General features: G+C 38.5%; 2 protein-coding genes across 3 annotated transcripts; both read right to left on the bottom strand.

The window, feature by feature from the left end:
• Nucleotides 1–12: 12 nt before the first annotated feature.
• timm8a (translocase of inner mitochondrial membrane 8 homolog A (yeast)) lies at nt 13–1,839 on the bottom strand. Its single transcript, XM_029512905.1, has 2 exons — nt 1,642–1,839; nt 13–739 (listed from the first exon to the last, which is right to left on the bottom strand). Exons 1-2 carry the CDS (start codon nt 1,750–1,752, stop codon nt 578–580), a joined length of 273 nt encoding a protein of 90 aa, XP_029368765.1. The 5' UTR covers nt 1,753–1,839; the 3' UTR covers nt 13–577.
• A 536-nt stretch (nt 1,840–2,375) lies between these two features.
• On the bottom strand, nt 2,376–12,521 carry btk (Bruton agammaglobulinemia tyrosine kinase). Of its 2 annotated transcripts, XM_029512898.1 has the most exons (19): nt 12,375–12,517; nt 10,555–10,660; nt 8,758–8,916; nt 8,499–8,603; nt 7,924–8,005; nt 7,624–7,749; nt 7,477–7,541; nt 7,208–7,386; nt 6,789–6,851; nt 6,548–6,602; nt 6,368–6,447; nt 5,904–6,031; nt 5,629–5,700; nt 5,208–5,379; nt 4,818–5,037; nt 4,604–4,668; nt 4,069–4,187; nt 3,763–3,920; nt 2,376–3,237 (listed from the first exon to the last, which is right to left on the bottom strand). In XM_029512898.1, the coding sequence occupies exons 3-19, from the start codon at nt 8,896–8,898 to the stop codon at nt 3,166–3,168; spliced, it is 1,902 nt and encodes a 633-aa protein (XP_029368758.1). In that variant the 5' UTR covers nt 8,899–8,916; nt 10,555–10,660; nt 12,375–12,517; the 3' UTR covers nt 2,376–3,165. The 2 variants fall into 2 exon arrangements, with proteins under 2 accessions (XP_029368758.1, XP_029368760.1); XM_029512900.1 differs by lacking the exon at nt 10,555–10,660 and having other exon boundaries at nt 2,377–3,237; nt 12,375–12,521.
• Nucleotides 12,522–12,764: the final 243 nt, after the last annotated feature.

The following is a 12,764-nucleotide window of genomic DNA, read 5'->3' as shown; positions in this document are numbered from 1 at the left end:
ACGATACTTGGCTATAGTTTTCCAAATGATGTATTTGGCATTTTGTTTATTGCATATGTACAGTTTTCAACTTTTAGCTGTTGATTACTCCTCTTCAGTGAAGGCAGTTAGTTCTCTTTAAATTACAGCAGTGTGTGAGGTGAAGTCGTTGTGGGTGTCAAAAATACTTGGCAACTTGAACTTCTCAGATGCGTCCGTCTTTCTGCAGCCAAACTTAGCCAACTAGTCACAGCAATGGATATTTAATTCAAGCTTGCAGTCAGTCTAACTTAATTAATTTGAAAAAAAAAAAAAAAACAAAACAAAACACCCTACACAAGGACACTGCTAGTAACAGACCACAATAAATGTCTTGCAACACTCAAATCACTAAGTGGAGAACAAACAAAACCCTTAACGTCTGCATGGATTCATACATTGTGTTCATCTCAGGCACTTGTAACACAAGTAGCGCTTTCATACTTCCTTCTTCCAGTTGATCAGACAGTTCTGTAACATTCAGGCCGCTGTGTCAGGACCAAATTCCCTCGTCACAGAGCTAGGGCCACATGTCCTGTCTCTTCTTTTACTGGCAGTTTTAGTCTGACATGGTCTCAGAGAATGAGCCACGGGTCTTCTGAGTCTGCTCCAGTCTGTTAAGGATGAACTGGCTGGTGTCAATAAATCGCTCCACACAGTTAACAAAGCACATTTCTGTCCTTGAGTCCAGTTTTGGCCCAGGTTTATCCATGCATTTTTCCTGGAGAAAAAGAAAAAACTTCTTAGACAAAAAAACTAAACGTTAGCACTTCTCATTTAATCCATTGTCTGCTGAGCTAGAAAAATGACTGGTTTACTCCAGAAGGTGCAACCTTATAGCTCAATGCACAGTGTACGGGAGAATTAAAACACATTTTAGGATCATTATCCAGGAACAGAAAAAAAAAAAACCCACTCAAATATAGGACTGCACCATAGACCATTTGGACCCACATATTTATGAAGAATTCACTTGGGAATGTTTATTTTTTCAAATCATGCTGTTTTATAGTTTTAGTCCACTACATTTGAGAGGTACATCATATAATATTTGCTGCAAAATCATTTAAAAGCTGTAGTCATTAATTCATTTATCTTGATTTAAATATTTTTACAAATTTAAAAGCATGGACTATTTAACAAAACAAGTGTTGTGAGAGTGTCATGAACAGTTCTCACCCAACGCTATCAATAAAGGGAAAATATTATTAGGAAACAAATCCACTTCACAACTTCAGTGTTAAACTGTAATACACAGACAGTAATGAGTGAATAGTAAAGATTTAATGATATGCCATTTTGTACAGTGTGCATTTGTGTACATGTGTACATTTACTTTGTGTAGGGTGCAGATGTAAGTTTTGTGGTGCGTGGATTTTATTTTGGGCTGTTAGTGATTTTAACAGCCATGTAAAGTTTCTGAATGTGTTCCTCTGACTCTGTCAAGGTTGATGATGAAAAGCTGAAGTAGCCTACAGACAACTGTAAAGATCTACACAATGTTGTCGAAGAGCAGCCAATAAAAACCGTGAACGCAAACCTTCAGGTTTTTTTTGGAGCAGCTAGCTTGAACTGCAGCCAGAGACAGTGGCCGAGCGGCGGCTAGCTGAGAGCCGATCTTACCCAGCAGACCTCCGTCATCTGATGGACCAGCTGCTGAAATCTTTGTTTCTGAGACTCCATTTCAATGAACTGCTGCAGCTGAGGGTCGGCTGTCGCTCCCTGGCCGTCCATACTTGGCTCAAAACAGCTCGTAAGTGGAGTATTTTTGTGATACTGAGCGCCTTGTGGCTGAATTTCTGACCTTCACGTGTGTGAACGGATGACAGGAAACAGGAAGTGGTTCAGCCAATCACAGAGCGCCTCCGCGTTACGTCACCGTCACCTTGCGTACGTAATGTTTCATTTGAAATATTCAATTTGAATTAATTTATTTTGACTTTGTTTTGTATTAATCAATTGACTCTAACAACGAAACGCTAAATTCACGTTATTACACGATGAATGCATAAACTGAAAGAATTTGTCTTTATATTGGTTTGTCAGAAGGCTGGCTTTGTTTAAGGCGTACAAATTGAAAATATTTACTAACTCTCAGTGAAATGTCAAACATTTAACTGTACTTTACAGCATATGGTGACCAATGCTGTTACTAGGTGAACTTTAAAGTTGATGAGACACAACGGTGAAAAACCTAGTTCACTAATAAATGCATTATGAGGGAATTACTTTTACAGCAGAAGAAATATCACATATGAGAAATTTTACTATGCAATAATAAAAACTAGGTTTCATTCCAACAAATTAAGAGTTAATTACACACCTTTACAGACATCATCAACAAATGTAACTTTAGTAGAGATGAGGACACAGTGGAGAAAATTTGCGGAATAGAATAAGTTTTACTTTTTTTTTCTTTTTTTTTTGCAAGCCCTGCTATACTGTAAAAACAAGAACCAAAGCAAATCCAATAGATTGCTGAGACATTGATCTTATCAGGCATATTTCAAATTCCAGCCAGTTATAAATCTTATTGATCCACTCAACCATTTGTGACTAAATGTATAAATTATTGTACATACATTAGTTAGATTTAATGTGTGGGCCCTTAATATGTCACAATGCTCTAACTAAAGTTCTTTAATAAATGTAATGTGTATTATTTCTTGAGACAAAAAACACATTAAAGTCGAACTAATTCCATCCCAGGCAAACTATTATTTTTACAGTGAAGGAGTCCATATGAAACAGACATGAGATTGTTTGTCATTTTCGTGTCACATGACGTTTCATTCATTATAAGCCGCTCATACTTGGCTTTTATTTGTGCAATACATTTGCTCTTACACAGCCCGTTTCCTCATTATTCCACAGAATACATTACAACGGCATACAATATTTTTGAAATCCAATAACCTTCAATAAAGTATTTACATTTTGAATGCTGAACTGTATGGCTGTACTCAGGTGACAGGAAAGCTGTTCTAAGCTTTGTGTTACAATGACATTCACAGTTTACATATTCACTTTACAGCATCCTAATGTGGCTGTGCCACTTCAGATTGTGACTGCTTTTACATTATGTTAACTTTCCAGGCACATTTGGAGACACTGCCCTTTGGTGCGCAGAGTGAACCACCATGAGATCTACTGCAGCTCATACAACAGATCCTGCACAAACAATGCCAGGTCTTGAAAGGTGGGTCTCTCCTCTGCTTTCTGGAAACAAAACAAGGAGAATCTGTAATATGATCGGTGTTCATAAAAACGTAAAAAAGTTTGTCAAGATTGTTATCCTAATGCAACTTTTTTTTCAACTCATATAACAGTGCTACATCTCTGTGTGGCAACACAGAACAGAACAGAGTTATAAACGTCAAGTAACAAAAGAAAAATAACTCAATGTGAATGGCACAGTTTTGAATAATACATGGATGCTAACTATTTCTAAATTCATGTGTAGAGTTAGTTAATCTATATGTCCGACTGTGTAAATCGATAGTATTTTGTTTTGATTATTTGAATATGTAAGGTAACTAGCAACAAACTCAGTTCAATGTTGTAGATTGTAGTTGACTAGAAAGGTAAAGTTATTTGGTAAAAATAAAGTGAAATCTTGGTTGTGCTTTTATAAGATGCGTCCGTGAAGTAATCACCCTCAGTTGTAGATATTTAAGAAGTTTAACCTCTTATCCAGATGCTTCAATTCAGAATACACAACAACAGAAAACTGAATTCACTTACGTCGTTCCAGCAGCTTGACATAATGTTGTAGACCTTTTCGTTTGCCAGCTGGGGGCGATACAGACGATGGCCACGGGACACCTGATCCACTATTTCTGTGTTGTTGAGGCGCTCATATGGAAGCCGCCCTAAAGTGTAGATCTCCCACATCAGAACACCTTAACATTTATAAAAGGGGTGAAAACACAGTTAGGATGCTTTCAGGCAAAAGCGAATTGAAAGTTTGTTACGAAATCTGAATTCAGATTACACTTGGGGATGTAACAATTGAAAATGAAAAATATTATGTACATTATGTTAACCTACCATATGCCCAGATATCTGACTTGCTGCTGAATTTGCAGTAGAGGAGGACCTCTGGTGGTGACCAGCGAACAGGGAACTTGGAACCTGCTGAGCTTGTGTACTCATCATCTAAGACATACCTAAGACAGTAGTGGAAGGGCTTTTACTTTAGGTAGGAGAAGTACAAATAACACAATCTTCTGTACTTGGCAACATTTTACATTTGAAAAAAGGTCAATTAATTTTCTTTAAAAGGTTCAAAGTAAAACTCTGCCGCTGTGATTTCATGAAATCTACACAACGGTTGAATAAATGAATGTAAAATAAAATTGAGGAGAAGCTGATTTTTATTTATTTTTTTTTTTTTGTTTTTTGTTTTTGAATTATGTTTGAGTTGATATTTTAAGCATGGGTTCAAAATACAGGCTAGGATACCAGATATGAATACTGAAGGACTCAAATGCCTGGAAAATACCCATAAACATTACCTTTGTAACAAAGGGATTTTTGTATTATTCCTATGTTAGACCACTCTCACCAACGTAAGGTATTTTACCTTGACAGTCCAAAATCTGTCACTTTGACTGTACCGTTGCCATCTACTAAACAGTTCCTGGCAGCCTGAGAAAACAAAAAACGCCATTCTTTATTTACAGGTAATAATTAAACTTTTAGTTTACCTTTAAACACCCACTAATGCACAATGTGATGCCGTGTTGTAGGAATGCAGTGGGATATGTGGGGTTAACAATCAGATCTCTGTCTCTCACCAGGTCTCTGTGGATGTACTGTTTTGACTCCAGATAGGCCATGCCCTCAGAGACGTCTTTACACATCTCTAAGAGCTGGACAGTTGTTGGGTGCTGCCTCAGCCCCTCCCTGAGATAAGTCAGCAAGCAGCCATTTGAAAGAAACTCAGTCACAATGTAAATAGGTCTTTGTTTGGTGCAGACACCATACAGCTGGACCAGATTTTCATGGCGAAGCCTCCTGGTTTGAGCAAAAGGAGAAGGAAGTTAAGAGTTGGGACTTGATTTTCCTCACAGTACGAACAGCACCTACACTTCCTGGTATTACACTTGAGTTTTGCAGACAGGCACAGTTTGAGTTACCGCTCAAGTATGAGCGTAATCCTTATTGGGGCTTTTAGATTTGCTTACATCATGGTTTTGGCTTCTTCAATGAAATCATCTTCAGACATGGAGCCCTCTTTAATCATCTTAATGGCCACGTCATGCTGGCCTTGCCACTTCCCATATTTCACCACTCCAAACTGACCGGTGCCCAGCTCTTTGATGAAGGTGAGATCATGGGGGTCAATCTCCCAGACACCTGGAGCAAAGAAAGAGTAGAGAGGCACTCTTACTCCAGCTGCATCCACTTCATATAGCTCTACATTTGGGCACAAAAAAATCGATGTCCACTCGCTAGTATGCATTAAGATGTAATGCTTTGCAAGAAAGGGAGTAAGTATACTTTCAAAAATGTCAAATGAGGGACTCATTGCTTTTAAGCCTTTTTTTAGCCTGACCTGCTAGATGAAGCCAAGTCACATTCATATTTATACAGTCATGCTCTTACCATAACCGAGTCCTGCAGTTGATGGAGGCCGTTTTCGGTTAGATACAATGTATTTCAGCCTGCTAACCATACCTAGTGAGGAAGATGTTGACACCTTATCACAACCCGTCAGGTAAACATTTCTAATGAATTTAAATGAATTAAATGTAATTCTTAGATAGTCCAGTTATGGGCTTGCATATTGTTAGATTCCCCTATGTTAAGCTATTAACTTTTCCTGCTGTTACGAGCAAATATTACTTCAATTCAGATATTTTCAGAGCTACAGTATTTACCTGCTGCATTGTGCTGATGGTAGTTGATAAGCTCTGGGATGGTGCTGAAATTGTGCTTCTCTGCAAGATAAAACTGTCCGTGTGAGGTGGTGCAGATGTTATAATGTCTGCAGCTTCCACCTGTTTCCCTGTGGACAGAAATGGAAAGAGCAGCTTGAATTCAGTCAAATCTCCATGAGCACAGGAATTTACCACGTATCACGTATGCTTGAGTAGCTGATGTCTCCTCAGTATTACCCACAAAGTAGTTCAGTTTTACGGCAATGTGATGAAAAAACTCTCCATACTGATCAGTCTAAGTTTTGCATGAAAAATTTACATCTCTCTCCCTCTGTCGCCCACTGTTTCCGCTTTCATGACAAACAGTTCTTCTTTTGATACAGTCATACATGAGTGGATCCAGTGGATACTGTATATAAGAGGTGCCCCACGTAGCCGTGTTAAACACGATGGAATTTACTCACAAGCCACCCTTGCTGAACAAAGACACAGTGTATTTCCCGGCCTTGCTTGAGTCCCGAACTAAGAAGCCTCCGTCTTTGTTCTGAGAAAGAAAAAGAAAACACAAGAACAAGTGCAGTCAAATTATGCGATTATTGTGGACATGTTCCTATAACATTGTACAATGCAATCGCTGAGTTTACCTCAGTCTTTAACAGCGTTTCAGCCTGGCTGCGGTTCATATTCTTGCAATACCAGCTGTGAAAATAAATATGAATAGAATTTTCCCTGTGTACAGTTTTGACAGCATTCTTTGGAACAATATATTGATGTATAGACAAGGCGCACGCTGTCTTCTCATATCAGCTTACATAAAAATTACACATTTTTTATTCACAGTGTCATAACATATAAGATTTAGGTGAGTAAGGCATGCATACTCACTCAAATCGTTCTAATCCGCTTTCAGCTTCCACAACATAATTACTAGGTATGTATCCTTCTTTCCTGCAAAGAAAAATACAAAATCATTTATTGTAGTTATTATTATTGTCTGCATGCACACACTCATACACAACCATACATACTTGTAGTATCTCATAAACATGTATTTCTCTTAAAACTTCACACATTAATTTCATTCAAATTAAATATTATCAGGAATTTATTTAGTTTAAAGAAGTAGCCTAATAGTCTGAGTAAATAGAGTAAAAACAGCTGCTCTGCTTCACTAATGTGCTTTAAAGACATACATTAGCATATCAGCTTTCATAGCCAAACCTGGTCTAACCATTTTTTCTGAGTTTTTGACGTTGATGCAGGGTAAATGTAATCAGTCAGGCTTTGTGCAGTTTTCATCTCACCCATATTTGTCTTGGGCTCGCCACCAGTTTGGATCTGACATCTCAAGGATGGTGTACTCCTCGTCTTTCCTCAGCTCCAGGTCATGTTCTGTCACGGGTGTGTAGTTATACTCAGCTATGACAGTCATGCCTGCAGAGGGAGGAGATGGCTCTGGAGGTAAACGCCGACCAGCCTTATCCTGAAAAAGCAATGTGATTTGTGGTGGTATTTACAGAGGAAAATGGTCTTTTTATTGTTTAATTTCTGGACAAAAGGATTGAGTGTATACCTCTGTTGGCGTGGGAGGAAGAGGTTTCCGGGATCCCCTTCGCCGAGATGGTTGAGATGTGAAGCCTATTAATGGCATTTTTATTCTTTACGAACATGGACTCATGTAAAGGTTTAGCTGCTAATTTCAAACCAGATTTAATCTCACCATTCTTACTATCCAGCACCTTGCAGCCCATAGCTTGTTTAACTTCCTGCTGACAGCACAGCCACAGCCCATCAACCCAGAAACACGGATGATATTTCTGCATCAGGTCCTTGTTGAAGCGCACCACTGTGCGTACGCACATTAAATCAACATTATCATTTTCATATGCTTACAACTCTTCTAAAATGCAGACACTGTTTGATGTTTAGATATGGAAAGCGAAATGTTGCTTGTATATGACAATGTGACAAGACACACAAACCTGAGATAAATCATAAATGGATATGTATATATGCTTACTTTCTTTTAGCTTCTTTATCCATTGAGTCCGAATGTCATCATTCTTTGCAAAGATATACAATGGCCCTTCATCATAAATGATCTGTTGAAAAATTTAAAAAGGAAATAGGAAAGTTATTGGATGCATGTGATATGTAGTTATCACATGCAAAGAAAGATGCAGTCAAATACATTCCCTGCAGTTCTAGAAATAAATTGATGACCGCCGTATTCTTTCTTCCTGACTGTAATTTAACATGTGCAGCGGGAACACCTGCACAATTATCGAAAGCCCTCCAGTCAGATGGTTTCACTTCTTAACAATACACGTCCACATTATTCACTATCAGAGGTATGGACTGCTTTTGTCTTTCAAGGTGAGAACTTCATGCAACAAAGCTCCCACATGTGGCCTCTTGAGGCTTCTGTATGATGACTGGTGTATATTTGTATATTCCACTTCCTTGATTTTTCATTACCCAGTTGACCAAATCAATACTGTGATAATATGATACATGGCATTTTTGCTTATTTGGACTAGTGCTGGTGTGTCCACTTTTATGGGTGTTGTTAAGTTGATTAATAAAAATGTCTACCTGGAAGGCATACATGCGCTCCGAAGGGGTGTTGGATTCTGGCTGGACTGTCTCAACACACTTGATCTTCTCAAGATCAACTGATCCTCTCAAACCTTTCCGCTTCTGCTTAACAGATGACGAAACAGTCGGGTAACTCAGGGATAAACAGACAAACGTAGCTGCAAGGTTCTTTCAAAATTGGCAGTGATATTGTTTGGAGACAGATGTGATGCTCTTTCAATAAAGTTCAGATTTTTTTGTGATTCTATATACGTACCCTTTTGTCAAGATCAAAATCATAGTAGGCTATTTTTTCCTGGGTGAGAACAAACCATCGCTCCTTGTAGTTCAAAGGGGATGTCTTTTTCTTTTGTTGAGATCGTTTAATGAAGATTTCTTCCAGCACAGGGTCTGACATGATTCAGTGAGAATTAATCTGCATGGAAAGCATGAATAATATGCATTTTGTAAAATTTAAAGAAAAGCTGTCTGTTTTGCTGAACAACACTGAACAGTAAATTTGCACCTCAAACTAGGCAATAATGTTTCTGTTGATTGCTGCCACTGGCTCACCACGGTGCCTAGCTCGGTGTTACAACACACCCCTGGGTTGTTCTGAACTTCCCACTCACCCACTCAAAGTTTTCTTTTCCTTTTTTTTAATAAGTCATCTGAGTCTAAGTTCATACCTACCCACTAGATAGAGGCAGGACAACATGTGAAAAAACAGATATGAAAAAACATTGAGACATGCAGCATGAGGGTGAGCAAGTATGAACGTTTGATTAGCTTAGTTTGCATAAGCCCTGCTTTTCATGTCAGCAACATCCTCTCCCCCACATCTGTGTCTCTCAGCTATTACATCCTGGTCATCATGATGGCGACCTAAATATACAGTGTGCTTTTGTACTGGGAAGCTGTGTAAGGATATCTTGCACAAAGGCATTCACTAATAGATTGGGAATGTGCTCCTTAAATTATGGATTGACATTACTATGCCACTTCTTAGGTTGTTGTTGGATGAGACATTGTAAGGGATATAACATTTTAACATGCATCTAAACATTTTTGTTGAGATATAATTTATGTCACATGACTCGCCATCTTTGATTGGATTGATATGATAACTGTGCTCTCTCGCAATCCAGTCACATGCATATAAAGATGTTGATTTTAACTGAATGCTTTTTTTAGGTTCCAGCGAAAAGGTTGTCAGCGCAATAACACAGTCACATCGGTTTGTGTAACAAAAAATAGTTTTGTGGCAACCTGATAAGATATCGAACAATCTTGACATCACAAGGCCACCTTTCTCTCTCACATACATTCACTCACCCGCTCACATTTTACCTGTATCATAAGATAAGTAGGCAAATGACAAGTCCTGTCTTTTCTTAGTTCATGACAGCTTATTTTGTCTTGTTCGCAGTATCTGCCAACCAGCAGTGTTCTGATGAAGTTAGCACTGCCAAAACAGGACAGAGCTGCTACCGATACCACAGATAGATTGAAGTAAGACAGAGAAACACGTCTATTCGTGGAAGATGATATTGCTGACACAAACATGCAACCAATCCCCAAAATACTAAATATAGACATTCTTGGGTGAAAAAGAAAAGAAGAGGGTGAAAAGGGGTGTTATATAATTTGTCTAAATTTAATAACAGCAGATAGACCAGGAGGCCACTTAGCTCAGCTAGTTAGAGCATGGTGTTAATAACACCAGGGTTGTGGGTTCAATTGCCACACCAGCCTACTGCGATATCCCTAGAAAATGTGAGCTCCAGCACCCCCTGTGAGCGGAGATACACCGGGGGCCGACCAACGGGTTGAATTAGCACTTAGTGTGTAACACACAAATTAAATCAGCTTTAGTTGCAGCAAACACATACAGAAGAAAAGCCAAAACCACAAACAGCCAAACCTTTCACCAAAAAGCATCATAAATGGAAAGAGCTAAAAATCTTTCTTGATGATTGAGCCATTTTCATGGCACAACTTATTCTAAAAGGCAACAAAAATACACAATTACCGCAAGGATGGGTGTATTGCCAGTTCAGATGCTCGGACTCACCCCAATCACGCCGCTGAGAGCTCACGGCCTGTTAGTTTCTTTGAGATATGATTGCACTTCAGCTCAGCCTATTTTCAGCTTCAGGGCACTTCCTTTATCATATGAACTGTAACACAACCAGAAGCTTCTGTCACTAGCTCCGACCAAGAGTGTGATATTTCTTCACACTAGACTGACAATACCTATTGGTTTTGTATGTGCCGTCATGAGGAGACAAGTGTGTTCCCTATTCTGTGAAGCATTGTTTACTCATTCCTCATTCGGTGCCACTCAGTACATACTGAGTACATACATTATATACTCTGATACTGACCGGTCAACTGGCTAATGTATGGTACATTTGCAATGTCGCTGACGTATTAGAGCAAGTTAACTTAATCTGCGCGGCCACGTTTCACTGTATCACAGAAACCAGAGGAAGATTTTTTTTGTTTCTCTTCTGGAGAGGAGTTGACTCATGGTGGCTGACACAGAAAGACTGATAGGGAAGTTGCATCAGTGTTGAACTGCAATATGAACAGAGAAGAAGCCTAAAGACCTGCAGCACTTCAACCCAACATTGTTTCTTTTGTAAAACAGTCCTCTTATCATTGTCATTTAAAATGTGTGTTACATGCCTGCAATGTGTGTGGTTGCACATCACATCACCAGTTACACCTACACACAAGTCTCTGTTTTTTATATTTAAGACACTCCCACTTTAGTTAAGCTCGACACAACTTTTGTTTCTCAGTTTGTGATGCTTATCTTTTCAGTTGCTTTTATGGTTTTAGGCTTCGAAAAGCCATCTATATCTTTTCAGTAACTCAAAAGTCAACCAGATCCAGAGTGAAAATGAATTGTTTTCATCTCATAGACTCATGTAATAATAAGAAAATATACAGATAATGTTTAATTTGGGAGGCTGTCAAAGTGATGGAAAACCGATCTTTTTAACTTCTATGTACTATGGTGCAAGGGAGGTAATCATAGAAATATTAAAATGAAAAGTCCCCAGTTAAATAAATTATCAAGACTAATTAAAGTGCTTTAAGTTGGGAAGCAGTTGTTTCTTTCATTATGAGGTTGACTCGGTATGACACAGCAAACAAAACTGTATTTAAGAGCTGTTGTAACAGGAACCTGTTAAGATCCTCTCTTTTCCTGACATTTCCTGGAAGATAAGCAGTAATGCAAAAGAATGTGTTTATGTTTGCTAGTGTGTGGATAAGAGAGAGGGACTGTGAGAGCAAAAAGGGTGCTAAACACATAATAGCGCTAAATTTAATCAAACCACAAAAAAAAAAAAAAAACAACTTCCCCTCCACATTTTAAGATACCACATCAGTTTAACATTGTGGACTGCTGTCAGAACATACAGATATTAATCATGATTTTCTGTATGTATGTATTAACAGATGTGAAAATGCAATGTTTAAAAATGCCCCTGAATAATTAGACATAAACTGAAGACATAACCAGATTAAACTTTTTCTAATGATCACCCCATCACACATGTGAAGTTTTGTGGTGATGCAAGATGCAAGAGGGTATAAATGAACCTTTCACTCCAGCAAAGTATAGCAGAAAACATCACAGTGCATCAGGGTGAACTTAACATTCAGAAACTACAACATTGTTACAAATCAGCAGATAGTCACTATGATTGAATTTGACTTTTTTTTGTGCCAAGTTAACGCTTCATTATAGATTTGCATATAGTACTGACACAACCCTGCACAATACTTTCTGCTGCTTCTGTCCACGTTCTTTTAAGGCAAACACTTGAACCCTAAAAATACTTTTCACAACCTTTGTATTTTGAGGGCTACGTCACTTACCCTGGCACCCAAAGAAGTCAAGCATCAGACAGAGAGTGACAGATGCTGAGGCTTGTAGCGATGGCAGTAACCTTTGTCTGCCTGTCTTCCATTAAATGTGTTTGAGTCTGTGATGTAAGGAGCCCAAACTCACCCACAGAGAGGAATCGACTCTGCTTACTTCCCCTTTTTCTTCCTGCTCATTTTCATATTGGCTCTCTGGACAGTTTTAGTGATAAGTGGAAACAGGCTAAACATTAACGCTCTATCACATCGATGCACTTACTCTCTCACACTTTAATTAGCGAGAAGGATGTATTATTTAATTCACTGCAAATTTCCCAATTGCATGGCAAGAGATGAAAACAACTCCTCAAACTTCTTTCTTCTTTTTGCAGATATTAGAAAGTC

The sequence above is a fragment of the Echeneis naucrates genome, chromosome 10 (assembly GCF_900963305.1).
Source record: "Echeneis naucrates chromosome 10, fEcheNa1.1, whole genome shotgun sequence".
NCBI lineage: Eukaryota > Metazoa > Chordata > Actinopteri > Carangiformes > Echeneidae > Echeneis > Echeneis naucrates.
The sequence above is the reverse complement of the archived record's forward strand: the minus strand, read 5'-3'. Positions and strand labels throughout refer to the sequence as shown.

What these genes read in the sequence shown, in the direction of transcription:
- timm8a (XM_029512905.1), bottom strand. Translation starts at nt 1,752, where the DNA reads ATGGACGGCCAGGGAGCGACAGCCGACCCTCAGCTGCAGCAGTTCATT. An exon ending in AGATGACGGAGGTCTGCTGG is followed by an intron (nt 740 to 1,641) that starts GTAAGATCGGCT and finishes CTTTTTCTCCAG; the next exon opens with GAAAAATGCATGGATAAACC.
- btk (XM_029512900.1), bottom strand. Translation starts at nt 8,898, where the DNA reads ATGTCAGACCCTGTGCTGGAAGAAATCTTCATTAAACGATCTCAACAA. An exon ending in TTGTTCAGCAAGGGTGGCTT is followed by an intron (nt 6,032 to 6,367) that starts GTGAGTAAATTC and finishes TTCTGTCCACAG; the next exon opens with GGAAACAGGTGGAAGCTGCA. An exon ending in GTCAGATATCTGGGCATATG is followed by an intron (nt 3,921 to 4,068) that starts GTAGGTTAACAT and finishes ATAAATGTTAAG; the next exon opens with GTGTTCTGATGTGGGAGATC.